Genomic DNA, 19,835 nt, shown 5'->3' with positions numbered 1-19,835 from the left:
CAAAATTTTAGTGTAGCAAATTACCTAGTGAAAACCTTGCAGCTGGAGGCACTCATAAGTATAGACCTAGGTCAAATCTCTAACAGTATGTTGGAGGAATCCTTTACCTTCCTTATACCATGCACATTCCACTGCTGTGGGCAGCTCTTCTCTGAAAACAATTCGTAATCGACATTGGGACCCACCGCAATTCTTTTATGCACCCATTTCCTTGAAGGCGAAGGTTTTCTTCACTACTTTTACGAACCACTTTATTTTCAAGAAATTGATGGATTGTTGCATTCAGACATGCGTCCACACCACGTTCTCACAGAATACCTCCAGCTCGCCCCAATTCCATCTGATTATTTTTCAAACGCAACCTGACTATCAACATCTAATCGTTTTGCCTTCACTTCCGTCCGTACCATCTTTTCCATCAACATTACATGTCTTCTCAAATCTAACATACTAGTCGGGTGATAAAAGTTCTTGTTACGACAAAATTTTTGTGTGTCGTTGCAGTCACTTATTTGATCCTTTTGGATTTTCGATCACAAAGTAAGCTTCGAACTATCTTTTGAATATAATTCACATACTTTTTCGTCTTTTAACAAATACATTATAAAAGAGATTAGGATAAATATTTCTCGTCAAACTTTCAAATCAAACCCCTTTACCAGACATGTTAAAATTACCTACAATATGATTAATTATAATTTTCACGCTATATGTAACGCATATGCTGATCAATACAACAAGGCTTCTGTCTTCTGAAGCTGTAGTGTTTTAAGATACTTACATAGTATTGTACATGTACTTCTTGCACGTTCTTTCTCAAATTATCCGTTCGACTGATGCTTATTAGTAATATCTTCTTCGCCCTCCGATCAATTCGGCGGAGTCTCAAATAATAGGTAGAGCCAAAACCCGATATATTAAGCCTCCTATCAAGTAATCATGTGAAGTATTCAACAAGTACACAAAAGGATAAAATTGATAAACCAGTAGCTTACTCCAAACTACAATTTTATTTTATAGTGTATATATATATTTCGGGAGCAACTTACTCCCTTCATCAATTAAAAAGCTACTGAAAAAGTAGTAGTGTATATATATACAATATAAAATAAAATAGTAGTTTGCGGTAATGGAGACGAAGATGCTACGTTGGACTAGTGGCGTCACACATTTAGATCACATCCGAAATGAGGATATCCGCGATCGTTATGGGGTTACACCGATCGTGGAAAAGTTGCGAAAGAGGCGTCTTCGATTTTATGGTCACGCAATTCGTGCAAACGAGAATTCACTTGCCAAAATTGGTCTGAACATCGAAGTCGATGGTAAACGACCAAAAGGCAGACCTAAGCAACGGTGGCTTGATGCGCTGGATAGGGATTTGAAAGCCTCGAGATTGCACCCAGATCAGGCATTCGATAGAGCCAAATGGCGAAGCCGATCACGACGAGCCGACTCCGCTTGTGAACGGGACAAAGGCTGAAGAAAAAGAAGAAGAAGAAGTAAGCTACTGGTCTATCAATTTTAGACTTAATTACAAATAAAAGACAATATCTAACGTCTTACGAAAGAATAAGTTTACTAAATTTGTATATTTTGAATGCCTAGATGGTTTGTTTTCACCAGAGCATGAAGGGAAAACTATTTTCTCTTCATACTTTATTTGATTGCATCCACCAGCGCTTCAGAAGCCAGTTCCAATGTTTTCGATTGTTAAAGTCACGGATAATGAAATAACTAATTTCCAAAATACTTGTATTGATATATGCAATCGTAAGACGCAAACATTACATATTTCTAATATATATACATATGTATGTATACATATATTATATTGAAATTGTACGAAATGAAAACACCCGATTTAAGGACCGGATATACATAGAGATGCAAAAAGCCATCATTGTCGCAACCTATAATATAGTCCGAAAAGTATTGTCCGGTAACAGACCGACCTAGTTGGTTCTACTCTAGATTTGTACTGCTTTAGATTTACGATCAATATACTCTGTAGTTTAAAACCACCACGTCACTGCTTAAAGCATTTGCGACAATCGGGGATGTAGCAATACATTTTCGCATGATCGCACACATTTTGTGTTAAACGCATAATCGGTGTCATGCGTACCTTTGGATGCTGCCACTCTAATTTGTAACAAACCGCCACCTTTGGCATGGAACAATCGTTTGTCTTTCAGGAGGTAACGACTACAAATACACTTCCTTCTTGGCGCGAAAATGGTTACTGTATAATGTCCTACTCCGACTGTATATGCCTTGCCAATCGATAAACCTTAATCTGGGTGAACATCTGTAGCGTTTTTCAACCACCTCTCTCCTAAAACAATTTTTCGCAGTGTACTAACAATTTGCTTTCTGATTAAAATTTATACTTCAATGAAACTAGATTATTGTAAAAACAAATCGAAACACCGGAAGCTGGGTGCATCGGATATATGTCCATTTTATATGAGAAACTTTCTATGCAGGTTTTTCAATTAATATATAGCTAAGAATACAAAGTATTCCTTCATATATGGTCTAACTCTAACTCGTATATATGTACCTGTGTACATATTAAAGATATAAATATTGTGCTCCTTCTGAACAAACAAACATTGCCTATTACGGCGTACTGGTGCATCCAGGTATGTACGCATCTGCATAAATCGAACGCATCTGAATATTTCCGCTTTACACCATGCACGAAAGTCTACATGCATATATTGTATTATGTGTGTAAATTGAACAACACCGATACTGACATACATACATATCTATCGTGATTGAGCACTACTTTGTTAATAATAGTTGGAATTTGTTGCAAATTCTCAGAATTGTATCTTCTAGAATGAACTTAAGAGGGTTTTCAGATAAATTTCTAGAATATGGTAACATATTATTATAAATTTTATTTGATATCGGAATGGGATGTATTTTGAGTTCTAAATTTCGTGTAGATATATATCTATGACTTTTACCAACTTTTTCGATTGAATAGGTTCTGAGAAAAAGACCTGTTTCACTGTTGGGGGCGCACACTTTCAGTCCTCATTTCCGCATGTTTCAATCAGTATAAGATCAATTTCGAAAAGTGTTAATCGAGTGTTTCTTTTGATATCCCACATGAGCATATTCTGAGAAAAAAATCACACCTTCCTTCGCATATATGGGGAGTGGACTTTCATTAATCTTATAATTATAATGTCAACATTCCCTGGATACTCTGAATTTTTCTACATAAATATACAATTATAGTTTTACAATTTTTCGAGATTTCATGAAAACGATGAGATAAGTTATTCTGATCTGATTCTTCGCGACAACATATAAAGCTCCATAAAAATGTATGTATATCGATAAAAAAAAAGTGCATCTGCCCCAAGCATTAAAATTTTGATTTTGGCGGAAAACAAGCCCAAATAGACTTTTATAATTGGTAGGAACAGAAATGAAAAGGTATAATTTGAACCTGTGTTACATATTCAGCACTTCCAGAGAAATTGATTCCGCCTTTTATATCGTCAGACAATGATAAATGATAATAATCTGTGGCAGCGCTGTGAACAATAATTGAAACCGAGTAGTTTATAGCTACGTATGTGGAGAATGACATCCATTATAATCCCCTGCATAGACTGCACACTAAGCAGAACTTTCGAGGGGAAAAAGTAATTTACAGTAAGTGGTTTTATTACAAGTGAAAAGAGGGAGTTCATGTATGAAGGTTGGTAGTTGATTCAATACCACATAGTTTATGTGATTAATATGTATTTAACCCGAGATGCTGGTCCATGTCTTAACGGCAGCTAAAATTGATATGACGAATATTTTTTAAACTGAATTTTCTATCTGCGTTTCGGTAGTGCATACAATCTTGTTATGTGGCGTGCTCGACTATTTTACTTTAACCAATAAGTAGGCGATACCTCCACCAGATGGATAAAGTATAAATGTCCATGAGGATATTCAAAACAAGGGCTAAAGGAAAAAACTCGTTGAGAAAATGTCATCGACGAGAACAGTGTGAAAATCCATTGCTAGACTGTACTGAAAGCCAAGAATTCGTCCAAGCTATAACTTTGTGCAAATACTCTCTGAAAGATGCGATTCCAGCAAGACTTTATATTATTCACCATATGTATTGTGAAGCAGACACTTTCAAATTAAAGATGCGCGAAACATTACTTTACTGAGTCATTCGGTATACATCACTTTTTGAGAAAAGTAATATTACACTGAAATACCGCAAACATCTCCTTTCATTACCCTAACCGTACATATGATCCTATATCACCAACATCAAATATTACACTAGGCAACAGATGTTATCAAATACTACTCATCACTGTTGCACTATCCTGCATCTATTACATTCACAGAATAAAATGCAAGCCAGTGCCAAATAGGAATGAATGAGGAATGGATGAACTTTCATCTAAGAGAAGAAAAATGGCAAAATCTCCCATATATGTACTATAGTAAGATATTTTCACATGCAAAAAAAACCGGGGAGTCATGATTCCTACGAACGAGTATTACTTAGAGAAGTATATGCATTTTCTAACATATTGCCTTGCTCATCATTGTGAAATGAAGAATCCCCATAGTTAAAAGTTATTCACACGCAAACTAGAAGAGCAGTCGTCGATCCGGATCAAAGTCTTAAAATCTGGCTGGCTGCAGAATCTTTGAAGCAGATCGATGAAAGCAATTGAAGGCTCTATTGACCGCTGCGAGTGTTACGAAAGCCATCATGATGCGCTTGGATTCCGTAACCACGCGAAATCTCGGAAAGTTCAATGTAATGTGTGCCGTGACAAAAGGGAATTTGTTATTACGCTGGTCAGGGACGCAGAAGATACCGTAGAACGCAATCATTTCCAAAGTGTATCCCGTGAACTTGCATGTGGTCACAGTCCTTTCGGTGAAGTTCTGCCTCCTGTGGATGAAATGCTAGTCACTGTAACATGCGAATACGGACTGTTCCTCCAAGCAAAAGAGAATTCGTTTCAGTTATAAATGCATGGAAATGGATCCTTTTGGAACAGTGCGCGGAATTTAGATCTTCACTCCACTTGCTGTTCACTGATTCCGAAAATGATTTGACATCGTACTGTATGCAGGAAGGGCATTCCGGAGAAATTAATAGCTATCATCAGAGCGACATATGATGAGAGCAAAATGTCAGGTGTTGGACCGAAGTAAAATCTCAGAGGAATTTGAAGTTCAATACGGAGTCCATCGATTAATTTGTATATTTAGGAAGCGTGGTTTCTGCTGACGGTGGCACCGAGCTCGATGTTGTCTGGCGCATTAACAACGCTAGATCCGCTTTCGCTACTTTGAACAATGGCACTTTGGTGTGGTTGATACGCTATATCCCATCAAGGGGGAAATAACAACCATATATATATTGCAATTAGTGGTAGATTTAAGAATTATCTTTCGAATGGGACGAAGAAATCGGCCTTGAAAGAGTCCATCACTTGGTGCTTACCTTTGCTTACGCCTTACAGTTACGTGTACTTACAGAGCGAAAAGCTGCGACTACCCAGCTATCAGCGGGTTCATGACCCACAGATTATTCGATAGTCGACTCAGCGATCTGATCGGACGGCAAATACGCTGACCAGTTTGTCAGAAAATATTGATAAGCTGAGTCGCCATCAGAAGTACTTACAAAAGGTCCTAAGGCCTTCCCATGATCCGGTGAAGGACGTCAAAGGTAGGGTTCGCATTCACAACAAATGAAAGCTTATGAAGTAATAATTCTCGTAATGAAGTGACTAAACTACATAGTTTGTGAACACATCCAGATAGAAGGGAAATCATCTCGGCAATTAATGTGATCGAACCAGTTAAAGTTGCCTACAACGCCACATCTACATCATCGATGCCCGAGTTTCAGATGGACATTTTACCTCACCGACCTTGAGGAAGTTTTCAGTACCGTTAACAGGAAATGTATCTGGTGTGCTCTAGGCAAAAGAGGCATTTCGGGGAAACTAGTAACGATAGTGTGACATTTTGTGGAGCAAAATTTCACGTACTGCATTGGGGGCCTTTTTTGCTCTAGGCAAAAGAGGCATTTCGGGGAAACTAGTAACGATAGTGTGACATTTCGTGGAGCAAAATTTCACGTACTGCAATGGGGTACAATTTCGGAGGAATTTGAAGTACAAACGAAATCCGCGAGTGTTGCATCCTGTCGCAGATATGTAGTATGTTTTCTATTATATCGATTATAAACTATTTTTATCGACTACGAAGCCTTTTCCACATCCTTTTTCCTTCTAGACTCTCAATTTACATGGATCAATTTTCAGAAACATCGGGCGTGATCACTTCAGATAGGACCTCGCAATAACCAATAAGATTTGCGGGTAATACTGCTTCTAAATTCTAGGGACTAGGCTGGCTAAGGTACCAATGACGTAATGACATTGTTGATTACCGAAGTAAACTTTACTTTTGACGTCTTTCGACTACAAGATGGACTACGATGAAAACCTCAATCAACTGGGTCGACATTCCCAGCTACTAAGCTGATACTCACTAATGGGCTCATGCTTTACAGGTGGAGCATTCGAATTACTCTTTCCATGAACCAGATTAAGAGAGCCCAAGTGAAACTTCTTAGAAACTTAGTTGCCTACTTGGAAGGGCAATTAAATTATTTTTACAGTCGTTTTGTATTCGCAGTCAACGTTCTATTCCAGAACATGACTTGCACCCAGGGAACGAATATGAAGACGTCATGGAGTCAATGTATATACCTTGCGGCCTGTAGGGTTACGCTCTAGGGCTATACTAACAGTATTCGCGAAATCATTGTGAATCAAGCCGGGTTTATCAAAAACTGCGGAACTACTGATGCAATACACGCTGCGCGGTTACCCCTGGAGAAACTCTGCGAGAAGCAGTGCCCTCTTTACATTACATTTCCTGATCTAGGGGAAGCGTTTGACCGTGTGCCACACGAACGACAACACTTAGTGTCAGAAGACCTCGTGTAAGGGGTTCAATTGCTCTACAACTATCCGAAAAGTAATGTTCGAAGTGTGGTGGCTGTATCAAAACCGCTTCCTGTCTCTGTTGATGTTCATCAAGAAGCGCCTTCATACCACTCCTCTTTGTTCTTGTTATCGACACTGTCACACGGAACAGTACAGTAGGCGAATGCTCCAAAGGTCTAATCAGGGCGATCACACCCGAGTCTGCACGGGGACTCATCTGAAGTGGCAAATTGGTCACGAAACCTTACCAGGGGTATACTGGTACCATGGGAACCGGGAAAGCTCCTGGACTCACATACTTCGGGTGAACTCCTGTTGTATGTGAGGACAGCTCGGTTATTTGCGGTTGGCCCCCCTAGTGGGAGTTTCATGGTGGTTGTGGTTATGCTCAAGCGAGAAGAGACCTTCGGGCCTCGACGTGGTGTTGCGTATCAACACAGGTGCCGTACTACATAGTTCGGTAGAGATTTAGGTAATTCTTGCATCCACCAGTATGAATGCTAAGCCATGCACTTGGAATAGACTGGTACCGTTGTTGCTTGTCTCAGCGTGGCTCTGATTGTTGTCACAAAATCAATCCGTGTCTGAAGAGGACTGTAGGATTAAGTCTCACGACAGGTGCCTACGTAAAACACCATGGGCCTCACATCCCAAATGAGGATATCCACGACCAATATGGGGTTGCACCAATCGTGGAAAAATGGCGAGGGAGGCGTCTTCGATGCTAAGATTGGTCTGAACATCGAACTCGATGGTAAGCGACTAAAATAATAATAGTCATTGACGCAACAATCCAATGGGATTAGGACTTTGAAGTGTGTTAGAGCACTCAAGAGCATTCAAGACCGTAGCGGTACGCTACAGTACACTGTAGGAGGCAATGTGGTCAGCATTGCGCTCGCCCGAGATTATTACCCTGATTTGACTCAGGTACTCATTCACAGCTGAGTCGACGGGTATCTGACGTCAACTCACGATACAAATTCCACTGCCACTAGTGAGATTTGAACTGCGACTTTCCGTACGACAGCCTTGTGCTCTAACAACTCAGCTATCCTGACACAAATCACACAGGTCAGCCGACAAAATAGTGGATTGATAGGCTGGATGGCCATTTGAAAACAAAATGGCGCAACCGGTCTTTAGAAGCCGACCACGCTTGTCAACGGAACAAAATCTGAAGAAAATTAAAAATTGCAGAACTATTAATTTCATAATGTTTGGACTTGGATTTTTTTATTTTGCCGCTTTTCCAGGATTTAACCTGATGCAGACACCAAGACCAGCAAGTTAACCAAATCAAATAATGATGAACACTAGCGAATCAATCATGACATCATTCTGTATCATTGTAGTTATCGCCCTAAGTGATGACCGCTCTCTATACAAAAACTAGTTCCAAACTACTTTGGAAAAATCAGACAATAATGTATTAGATTGAAAACTATGAAACATGAGTTTTTGGTTAGCCTATGTCCAACTGCGACTGAGATAGGTTTATTACAACATGCTTGATACGCTGGATGGGGATTTGAAAGCCTCGAGATTGCACCCGGATCAGGCATTCGATAGAGCCAAATGGCGAAGCCGATCACGACGAGCCGACCCCGCTTGTGAACGGGACAAAGGCTGAAGAAAAAGAAGAAGTTCGATATTTTCATTTATAAATTTTGAAGATATTGTTCTTACTCATTTTGTAAAATGTTTGCATGTTTGTGTTCTATTTGGATTATATATTTCACCGAAGCCAGACGGAATCAAAATGCGATTTACATCTACTTTTTTGTATGAATGTAAATTGAATCATTGTTCAGCTCAAACTTCGAAAAACATTAATCAAGCTCTCGGAGATAGATTCACCGATAAAAAAAAATCTCGATATTGTTTACAAAAATTTTGTTCTGGCAATTTGAGCATCTTCAATTAGCCTCAAGGGACTACTCTGGAATCCGATCTAGACATAACTATTCGTAAACTTAGAAGTAAGCTAGTATGTCTAATACGGCTGTGTTTAAACATCTGTGTGTAATATACAAAGGGAAAAATGTGTACTCATATGTATGGCACGAACTGACGGAACTACGGATGGTCGACCCCAAGAGTAAGTACGCATCTTTGTTGATTTGCAATATAGGATTGCCGTTTTTACACCAAATCATCATTTGTAATGGAAGGTGGATTTTGAATGACAATCGAAAACGATCAAGCAAATGGGTAGGTGAGAATACACCGCCAGAACATACCCCTGAGCTGAAATTATAGTTAGCATTTGGTCGTATGCCAAAGGAGTGATCCATAGTTCCTTCATACAGCCAAGACCCATAATAGCGGAGTCCTACTGCCGTGAAATTAATACCATGCGTGAGCAACTTGTAAAAAAAACAACCAGCATTGTTCAATCGGCACGACATAATATTACTGCAAGAAAACGCAAGACTACATAAATCTTCATATTCACCAGGCATCTCAACTACCGATTATTACCTTTTCCGCAATTATGTATTATTTTTAAGAATACAAAATACAATAACCAAAACAATATTATAGACTTTGAATGGTTTAATAACTCTGATTATGAAAATATTATTTAAAAAGGCGTTTTTGGCTTACCGAATCGTGGGCAGAAAGCCGTAGATGCCAATGAAAATTATTTTGAATGTAAATAAAAAATAATGTGCGCTTGTTTCACCGTTTCCAATCTAATAAAAATATGTTCAGCAAATCAAAGAAATAATATTTTATCGGCACAACAGAAAATTGAAAAGAATCAAAATTATTTCTTGGAGCTTATAATGAAGTATTTTCGTGTAAAACTAACAGCTGGAGATGATGAATATTCCTTAATTGGAGCAATCTCTTTTTAATAATGGATCTTAAAATGTTGACCACCCATCTATTGCAGTTATTATATATTACTTGCTTTTGTATTTAACTAAGGCCCACGAAAAAGTTTTCATTCCGGAAAGCAATAGCTTAAATATAGTTTATTATAGTGGTGAAATCAATATTTGTATTTCTAATGAAATTAATCATCGAGTAGTGCAAAACTTACATTTTTGAAGTTATACCATCATTTCATTAAACTTTAGCATATTTGAAGTATGGGAACTCAAATTGGAAAAGCTTTAGATGGTCTGATTAGTAATAACACTTACTTGCTTTTTCAGAGTCTCTACGCTATCGTTACCATCTCTTCGGTCAAACCTCTCAAATTTGAAACTGTTTGAACGATAGAGTTCGTTGTCATCTCGTCGCCGATTGCGACACAACCGCCTTGTGAGAATGTTCCCACTTGACCGTGGTCTGCAAAACCGTCACAAGATCATTATTTTCTTCTATAGACATATTAGTGACTATTAAGGATTACATTAAGCGACAAACATTTTTTTTGTTTCTCAATATATACATAACTTACGGGACTAGAAATGCAATAGATTCAAAATGTAAACATACGTACCCACATGGCTTACATTGGGTCATGTGTAGATCCCAATTCAAATGAAAATTGAATAAGCGCAGTTTAGCTACCGCGCGTTGTCTTAGCGATGGATCGCTAGACACTCCAGATGCCCCGGCTGTTGCAGTCGGCAATGGCGGTAAAGGGGGCATGAAGCTTTCACCTGTCCTTCCTATAGACATTTTCCCGGCATGTTCAGGTTCTATCAACTGTGATGTTGTTCGTGATGCGCTGTTTTGGGATTGATTACCGTTTCTGCAACAAATATATATTAAGACCAATAAAATGAACCAAAGCAAATTTTGATCAAAGAATAAGCAAATTGACGATCTGCTAATTCAGAATTGGTTTAACAAAAAATACCATTAAAAAAATAATACACTAGTTTTCATACGTTTCCAAGCTGTTACCGTCTAAATAAATAATTTTCATCCAATTTAGATAAATTACTGAATCTTATTACGATTACCGTATCGACTCGAATTTTTATTGTTCCAATGCCTACCTCTCTCGGCTTCGACGAGGACGGCTTTTTCGTCGTCTTTTTCTGCGGCGCTCTGACGATGCCGTTGTTGTAACATGTTGACTAAAGGAAATTGTTTGAACTTGAATCGATTTCTGACCACTAGCAGCCAATCGCCTTCCAGTCGGGGTACTAGTACCCATCATCACAGTAGAGCCTCCTCCAACCACAGCAGCAACGTTTTGCATTTCTCCGAAGCCGGCAGAACTGACTGTGTCAGTAGATTGGGTTAGTCCTGCAGTCGCCTTGGATTTACTTGATAAACCTTGGTTAACTTTGCGCCAAACGCGTTCCATTTTAAAGAAATTTTGCCTCAGAGTTTGCGAAGTTTCGGATCTTTAAACTCGATTTACTCTAACTATATATCGAACATATATATGTACGCATCAATTTTGGGTACAAAGAACGTTTCTTTTTTAAAAATCGAGTCTCTATTAAGGTCATAAATAAACTGTAGAACACTTTATAAATAAAAATATCACCAGAGACAGTCACTCCCAACCGAAATACCGGAACATCTACATCAGTAGACAAATCTAAAATATATCGATTTTATCGTGAAGACAACCCCCAAGAATATCAAATAATCTTATCATACGGCACAATAATAAAGCCTGAACCTCATTGACGGGAAAATACCATACTTCTAGAGAAATCAAGTTTGCTTCAACACTCTTTATATTTAATTATAGAACGGTGAACATAAAATTTATGAATGGACACCAAAAGAGAGTCGGAAAAAGTACACACTGCGATAATAATAAAACTACAATATTTGCAGCTATCTATTAATTATATGGGAAACATGTTAACGATAAATTGCACAAGAATTAATATAATTGATAGTCATTTCCTACGATTTACACTCTTTCAAGTATCTAGAATTGATAGAACACAAATGTCACTCTTTTGGTAAACTGCGGCACTTTTCGGAATATAACACACCGTACGCTTAAAAGTGGCGAATTCTCATCGGGATAAAATCCGAAATTTAAAACTAATCCTGTTAACACAACGTAATCATTGTGATGAATAAATTTGCATCAAACCATTTATTGACGGAGTCTCAGTCACCAATTTCAATAACTGAAAGCTTTGTCTGCCTCTGTGTCATTAGTTCCACAGAGCACATGGGCAACATCTATGCGGTTAATCAGCGAACAAGCAACTCCTTTCTTCGTGGGGGAATACCCAAACGGGAACCTCCCTCCTTGTTCCTCACTAGCCTTCGAATCCCTAAAGCTATTCCCTCTTTCAGAATGCGATAGTACACTTTCATTCATATCAGCTGTGAATGTCTGCTCATAGTGCAAGGACCCATTACTGTTAAGAGGATCCCGACATTGTGGAGCTTTTACAGCTTATTTCACCACAGGCACCATCAGCCATGCGCATTCAATAACAAAACGTCACCTACAGGAATCCTGTTGTCTGTTAGAAGCAGGAGCTTGTAAACGATTTTTCTCTTTATTTCGCCCAAACTATTTTAACTAGGTATTTTACTCCAACCTAATTCATGATTCCATCCAATTAGCTTTTCGAAGCGACAAAATATGAAACTAGCTGAAATAGTTGCTATATAATATTTCGATGCTGTGATCCCAATATGCAAATATATAATTGGAGCCGCATGCCAAATGTATTCACCTCCATCAAATAGTTTGAAAGTTGCTACAAAGTGAAAACCCGACCATCTACGGCAGACATTTAAATAAAATTATTTACTTAAATTTCGACAGTGCAACAGGTAAAGAACTTGCCTTATTTGTTCCAATCAATGTATACTTACATGAAAATCTGTATAAATGTAAATAAAACGATATAGGGAAGTTGCTCCAACAAAAAGAAACAAGCACGCACGTTTTGAAGAAGGTATATTTTACGATACATCTAAACTTCGCTAAATTATTTTTGCCTAACCTTTTCTTTACAAATAAATTCAATCTTAAGTCTTGATAATTATGAACATCTTCTGAGCTCATCTATGTGTTTATTCTGCATAGGACTTCTTTCTGAAGTTTACACACTGTTCAACACGGGAATAGTAAAACCGGTATTTACATAAATAACATTTCGGCGGACTAACAAACAAAATATCAGTCATTTCAGTTTGCACCTTGAGAAATTCTAATGCAATTGTTCGATTTTGATATACTAATCACTGCTTGGCTTCCAAGTAGATTTTATCACTTTTTTCATCAAATCCATTAAAAAAACATATGGAATTCAATAAATAGATATGGACACGTTGCATTTATGTGCCATATTGAAATAAATACTATACACTCTAACTTTGCTAGAATAAATATTAACTAAATATTTTGAATGATGAGTTTGAATCGAAAATAACATACAAAAATAATTTTGCAACTGGTTTGTTTCATTGAAACTAAGTAAACATTTTTCTGCAGAGAGAAAAAATACTCTTCAAAAATAATTTCTTAGAGATATAATCGTTTCCTTGACATCTATTAATATAAACTAAGTGTTATTTTAAAAAGTATCACCCGTATACCATGGATGTATCCACGGCGCTGATGGTGGCGGAGTAGGAGGGTAAATCGTTGGAGATGGTAGTCCATGTCCTGGTAAGTGGTATGAAGGACCCCCGGCAACTGCTGCTGCTACCGCAGCCACTGCACTCCCAACAGATCCTGTCGGGGCAGTAGTCGGCGTGAAATGAGAGTTATATACGGCATTGTTACCATTTCCAAATGAAAGATGATGATGTTGTAGGAGATTTGTTGTTGATTCCACAATATTTGAAGCTACTCGACTTAATACGGCCGTTTCGTTTCCGAATCCACTATTAAATAGTGAAACAACATTATCAGTGTTACCTCCAACAGTTGGCAGATTCATCAGTCCTTGTTGATACCGACATGAAGATAATCCTTTCTTATCAACTGAATTACTAGCTAAAGGTGACAAAGTCGAACCACGCGTATTTCGTTTTTCATTTGCGGGAGGCGATATTGTTTTGGGTGGTGATAGCCAATCGTAATTTACCCCCGGTGAACTAAACGGATTGATGCAGCTACTGCTGGTGGCTGTAGGTGGGGGGCTCAAAACCGATCCAATGTCACTCAAACTATTACTGCTCGAAACTACCCTCCCAACCAAATCACTTTCTACACCATTATTAAATGCATCTATGGAACTTAAACCTCTCGTTAAATTAGCAGGTAACGTATGATTACTGTGTATGTTCTGTTGAGGTAAAAGCGATGTTGTTACTAAAGGTTCGACACTGGTAGCAGATTGGCTCTGGGAGCACACAGTCGGCACTCCCCACCCCGTTTCCTAGCTTATTCTTGTACGTTTGTTCGGAGGCTGCTCTTGTCCCATTGGGCTGCTACGCATCATATAGCGAAGTTGCGGCATATATTTGATCACGTCACGTACTTGAATCAATGGAATACTTTCGTTGTGGTTTTTCCCACTTTCAATGAGAGCCAAAGTCTGACGCCTGCAAATAAAGGAAATCTTTCAGTACTTAATTCATTGTTGTTCTTAAAACAAAAGATTTCTATAATAGGCACCAGATAGCTCACTGACCTGTTTCCCTTATACATTTCGACACCAAGAGCTTCAATTAAACGTTTGCAATGATTCCACGGTACGCTAGGAAAAAAGCATTCGCGGAAATCCGTCAGAGTCATCAATGGCTCCGAATCATTATATGCTTTCATATTGATGCACGGAACTAACGTGTCTTCAAAGACGAAAACCTTTTGCACTTTATATGGAACAGTATTCGACTGGGTTGTAATTTCTGGGATGATACGTAAATTTGTGTCGAGAACATCTGCTACGCTCGCCGCGGGTGTATTTGATGTATGTCTTTGCATTGTATTCGAAGCTGTTGATTGACTGCTTCTGCCATTTTGCATTGTGTTCAATCTCTGCAATTGTTGCTGCTGCTGCTGAATTTGCTGCTGTCGCTGTTGCTGCTGCTGCTGCAGGACAACATTAGCTGCTGTATTTGACCTTAAATCAAAAGAGAAATTGTATAGTTATAGAGAGGCTGGAATACTAAAAAGCATATATAATGGCTCGCCTGCAATACTTTTTCCCACCAGTTGCAAATATAATATATGTTCCCACTTTTATATTATCGAGGGTCTCGCTCCTCTTTTTCCCGCCATTTGTATAATATCACCGACTTATCGATGTGGATATAAGACGAAGTATTGCATCCAAGCAAAAATTGGGAATGATTTAGTGTTCAGTGCTATTCAACTTTGGAGTTAAAGACAATACTTCGAAATTTGTACTAATGTAAACACAATTACAAGGCAGAGCTATTTATAAAGCATTTCTAACAATCTATAACCCTACTCGGAGGTGAAAAATTAGTGCCCCTGCATCTATAGTAAGTTGGATAGCATATTACTCATGTAACGAATGAAAATATAGATTAGAGACCTTCCCGTTTATGTCCAAAACAACTATACCCGGTGCAACAAATTTTGCACACCTCTTTTGCATGTATGGGAACCTTAAACTCATCATAGAACGATGTTACTCACTGCATGCAGGGGAATTCACATTTCCCACATTTCGTATCATTGCGAGTAACCGTTTTTGAGGAAATGAGTGTGACAGGCAAACACACACACCAAACCTAGGAAAAGAGCTTCAATACAATGTGAAAAAACAGACAAATGGACGGGCAGACAGACAGACAGTGAACCAGGGATTTTACTTTCAAAAAAACATTAAAAACCAGTAAATCCCTCGAACATGTGATAAGGTGTAAGATTGTGTAAATTGGTTAGAAACCTTCGTCAAATTCATAATAATCAGAAAAGGAAATTACGACACGATTCTAAAGTTATCTTTCCATATATCCAAAATTCCTTGCTCTAACATTCATCTAATTGTGCCTTTAGCAAACCTAAGAATTTTAAAAGCAGAGCTGCATCCCACATGTTATTAGAAGCTAGTCCAGGTTTTTCAATTTTCCCAATTACTGTTTATGCACTTACATGTGTGTCTGATTCTGTCCAGCTGACCGCACTAACGGTGGAGGCTGAGGAGACTGGGCACAATTATTCATCGTTGGTATCGCCATTCCTCGAGTATTATAATTGTATTGTTGCCGCGCTGTCATTAAACTTTGCAGGTTTTGTATGTTCTGTGCTGCGTTGGCATTGTGAGCTGTGTAACCTCTTTGAACTTGTTGCTGGGCCTAAAACAATGTAATAAAAAAAAAAAACATGAAATTTCTCATAAGTCGGTCTCACAATAATATTAGTAATGTCACAACAACAAGTGGAAAACTTCGGGATGCGTCGAACGGTAACTTTGATCGCGCAAACAGTAAGTTTTTAATTTCAGTCATTTATAATGCTTTTCTATGCCAGGGCAATGCTGATCACATTGTTATACTTTGAAATGAGGTATTCCTACACGCCTAAGTCCCTTAAAAGCCACCTAATTTGATCTAATTACTCTTTATCGAATAAAGCTGCCGACGCAATACCACAAACCTTTCGCCGAAATATTGAAACGGAACCGTAATTAGCTTAAGAGCAATTATCGATTTTCCCATAGAAGCTGCCTGTCTTTTCGTCAATAGATAAAATCTTTCTCAATTCACAACAATCTTGCGTTCTTGGAAAATAAGAGTTTGGAAGTAACCTACGATCCGTTTTGGGTTCTTTCCTATTGTAATCAATTTATATACACTATCATTCGAATTTAATATTCTATAAAAAACCCTTGTTTCATGAAATTTTTAGAAGACATTTTCAAACAGGACCGAAAATATATATTTTTCTCAAATTACCTGAAATATACGTACATCGTTTTGTGCAAGAGTCTCACCAGCGCGTAAGGCTCCCTGAGCATATGCCAAAGACCATGCCTGTGAATATTGAAACAATTATTAGAAAAGAAAACATTTAAAGTCTGCAAACCATACTTGTACAGCAGCAGATGAAAGGCCGGTTTGCGGTATCGCCATTGATGCTGCTGCCGCCGCCTGGTGCATCCGCTGGACGTTTTGGTTTGCAACCCCGGTTTGGTACGCGTTTTTACGGATTTGCTGTTGTTGTTGCTGACTATTTTTCGGTGCAGCATTTAAAATCTTCGGTGTTACAGGTGGGGCGGTAGGCTGTCGAGTCCAATGTACCGAATTATTTATGTTTTTCGAAGCTATTAGCAAATTTGAATCGACCACTTTGCTTGGCCAGTAATCTTCGAATTCAGTACCAGTAGGAAAGTAACTTTTTATATCAGTAAGGCTAATTACTGCCACTGATTCACTGGAAAATAGTTCGTTGCGAATGCCTTGCACCTTGCAGCAGAACTTCAAATAGGCGAGATCCCATCCCGACAAAAGTTCTGCTTTTTGACGAAGATTCTCAGTTTCTCCTTCGAAGTAGAATAGCGGCACCACCTGTTCATTAGCCCGAACCGTGTAAGGTACCACAGACTCCTTATTAATTCTTATAAATCCGCATTTATCAGATGGGCTTTTGCTGCCAGTTACAAGCTTCCTGTAGCATATATCCAAAAATTGGTAAAATTTATTTGCATCACTTAGTCGCACAACAAGGTCTTTAAGAGTAAACATTTCCCGCCCGAATTGTGCGTCACAGTGTTTATGATTAATTTCGTTAAGGAGGCGACTCTCCGCTTCTGTTATATAGTAGCTACGAACACACGTGCAACTACTGTAGATATCAGGATGCAAGTAGCTTAAGTATTTATTAAGTAATTTCATTTCAACCATTCGAACTGCACAATATTTTTCATTCTGACGAACAATGTATGGAATGTATATTTTGCCGAAAGTCACCCAACCAAAGTGACCCTTCTGACTTTCTTCGTCGCAAGTTTTCTTGTCCGTATTATTATCCACTGAATTAGCTGTTGAGGACACGGCAGTTGTTACCACCGTGCCGGAGGACTTCCCATTTGTAGCTGAATTCACACCATGAACCTGTCCATTTGTAGATATTGAAGGCGTGGAAACTGATCCAGCTGCTCCAATAACAGTCTGTGGGCTCCTACGGGTTAAATAGTTTAATATGTTCGTTTGTCCATTTGGCTGCGATGCCATCGGGTTCGTCGTACTTGCAGGAATATTCCTTCCGCCAATCAATTGCTGCTGTTGAGATTGTTTAGCCAATGCTGCTTTCTGTGCCTCTCGAAATTTATTAGCCATTTCCTGGATTTCTGCTTCATCATGTCGTTCCTGTTTAACACTCACGGGGTTTACATCGAACCTTCTCCCGGCACCTTGTTGTTGTGGTTGCAGCTGCAATTGTGCAGGAACATTAACCGACGACATTGGCGCCAATGTGCCCGCGGAAGACACAGAAGTTATAGTTAGAGCTGGCGGAGCTACTGTAGAAGACATGCTCCAGCAAAGGTGAAAGCACAGTGAAACACGGAATCGGATTACTACTATACACTACACATTGCCTCCCGTAGTAAGTCTCTACAAACTGTACACAACTTTTTCCATTATATTTCTTTGCCACTAATTCCAATAGAATCAAGTAAATGCACACCAATTGTAAGACTTCCAAAGTTTCCAATACTAATTTTTTGTTGGCACGTTACAATCGTTACTTAAACCGAACTACGATAAACTCCTCACTCGTCCTGATTAGGCAAAACGAATTATTCCACAAGGCATGGAGCCCTTGACAGGCTCGTTGGACGACATACACAGCGGTCCCTGCTGACCACTTTCGGGTAGATTTCGCCCCGATGAAAATATATTATCCGAAAGCCGAGACTAGGGAATCGGACTCAATTCAACTTTTTATCAAACTTTCAACTAAATACGGTTCTACGAATCCCGGCGTTTCAATGTGGTGATTAAATGCAAACACAGAAGATTTCGCCTCGTTTTCCTCGAAATCCAAAGAATTCAACTTTGCACAGCAGTGCGCGACGTACATCTGTGATCACCGCCTCTACCCTCAGCGCCACACACGAGAAAAACCCCAAGTACTTGTTCGGAAATATTGGTTTGTCATGCTCTGACCCCGTCTCGCTCCCCGCTTCTATTAGTGCTTATTTACCTTTCTTTGTGTGCGATTGTTGTTGCTTTTTTGTTCACTACGTCGCAGTTATACATACACGCCACTTTTCCCTGTGTGCACATACAACCAAGTAAATAGAGCCATAGTCTCTTGAAAGGCCCCATTTAAATTGCCCTCGATTTCCTTCACCTGTGAGTCACAACCACACTACTGCATAACCTCGTGCATGTACACACCAAAGTATATATTCGCTGCCCAATACATTGCGTACAACTGGGATCTATTAATGACGACAAGCATGAATGTTGCGACGGGAATGTACAATATTTATGTATATATATACTCGCATCTCCATTCCCCACACCGCGTAAGTGAATGAATGTTTCAAATGTACTTATGTACACTACCATATATAATTAAGGGAGGCAAATGCAAAAGCTGCTTATTTCGCAGAAATACATTCCTAAACGAAATAGAAATTTGGTAAAAAAACGGTGGAGAAAGGGTCCAGTTCTGGGCGGGGGTGCGAAACCATGTGAACAGCTGATAATATTTTTCTTATAAAGCTGGATTCTAATTAGACTATCATACCAATGGATATCGAGATATAATTGGGTTTGTACATAATTGCACTCGCAATTGATTTACCACTAGATAGTCGTGAATATCAGTAGGAGTAATATATCATCCATGTATTTATTGTAAATAAAAATCTAAGTGTGAATGGACAGTATGCATTGATTGCAATTAACGATTTTACTTACACCCCCATCATATACCGAAATTCTTATGAAATTCATTATTTGAGTCTTTTAAACATTAATATTTCC

At 38.7% G+C, this 19,835-nt stretch overlaps 2 protein-coding genes across 3 annotated transcripts in view; both read right to left on the bottom strand.

Moving 5' to 3' along the window:
* LOC119656212 overlaps positions 1-12,099 on the bottom strand; it is a 36,583-nt gene extending 24,484 nt beyond the window's left edge. Inside the window, exons 1-3 of the mRNA XM_038062604.1 lie at positions 10,982-12,099; positions 10,477-10,731; positions 10,175-10,322 (exon numbers count right to left, since the gene is read on the bottom strand). Of these exons, the coding sequence (XP_037918532.1) occupies positions 10,175-10,322; positions 10,477-10,731; positions 10,982-11,295 (717 nt within the window). The 5' untranslated portion in view covers positions 11,296-12,099. The remainder of the gene's footprint in view (positions 1-10,174; positions 10,323-10,476; positions 10,732-10,981) is intronic.
* Positions 12,100-12,856: 757 nt separating this feature from the next.
* Positions 12,857-19,553, bottom strand: LOC119656214. 2 transcript variants are annotated; one of them, XM_038062610.1, is made up of 5 exons: positions 16,929-19,553; positions 16,794-16,871; positions 15,991-16,193; positions 14,558-14,989; positions 12,857-14,468 (listed from the first exon to the last, which is right to left on the bottom strand). In XM_038062610.1, the coding sequence occupies exons 1-5, from the start codon at positions 18,369-18,371 to the stop codon at positions 14,303-14,305; spliced, it is 2,322 nt and encodes a 773-aa protein (XP_037918538.1). In that variant the 5' UTR covers positions 18,372-19,553; the 3' UTR covers positions 12,857-14,302. The 2 variants fall into 2 exon arrangements, with proteins under 2 accessions (XP_037918538.1, XP_037918540.1); XM_038062612.1 differs by having other exon boundaries at positions 16,809-16,871.
* Between the last annotated feature and the right edge of the window lie 282 nt (positions 19,554-19,835).

This window comes from Hermetia illucens, chromosome 4 (genome assembly GCF_905115235.1).
Source record: "Hermetia illucens chromosome 4, iHerIll2.2.curated.20191125, whole genome shotgun sequence".
Lineage (NCBI taxonomy): Eukaryota > Metazoa > Arthropoda > Insecta > Diptera > Stratiomyidae > Hermetia > Hermetia illucens.
This window is presented reverse-complemented; position numbering and strand designations above follow the sequence as displayed.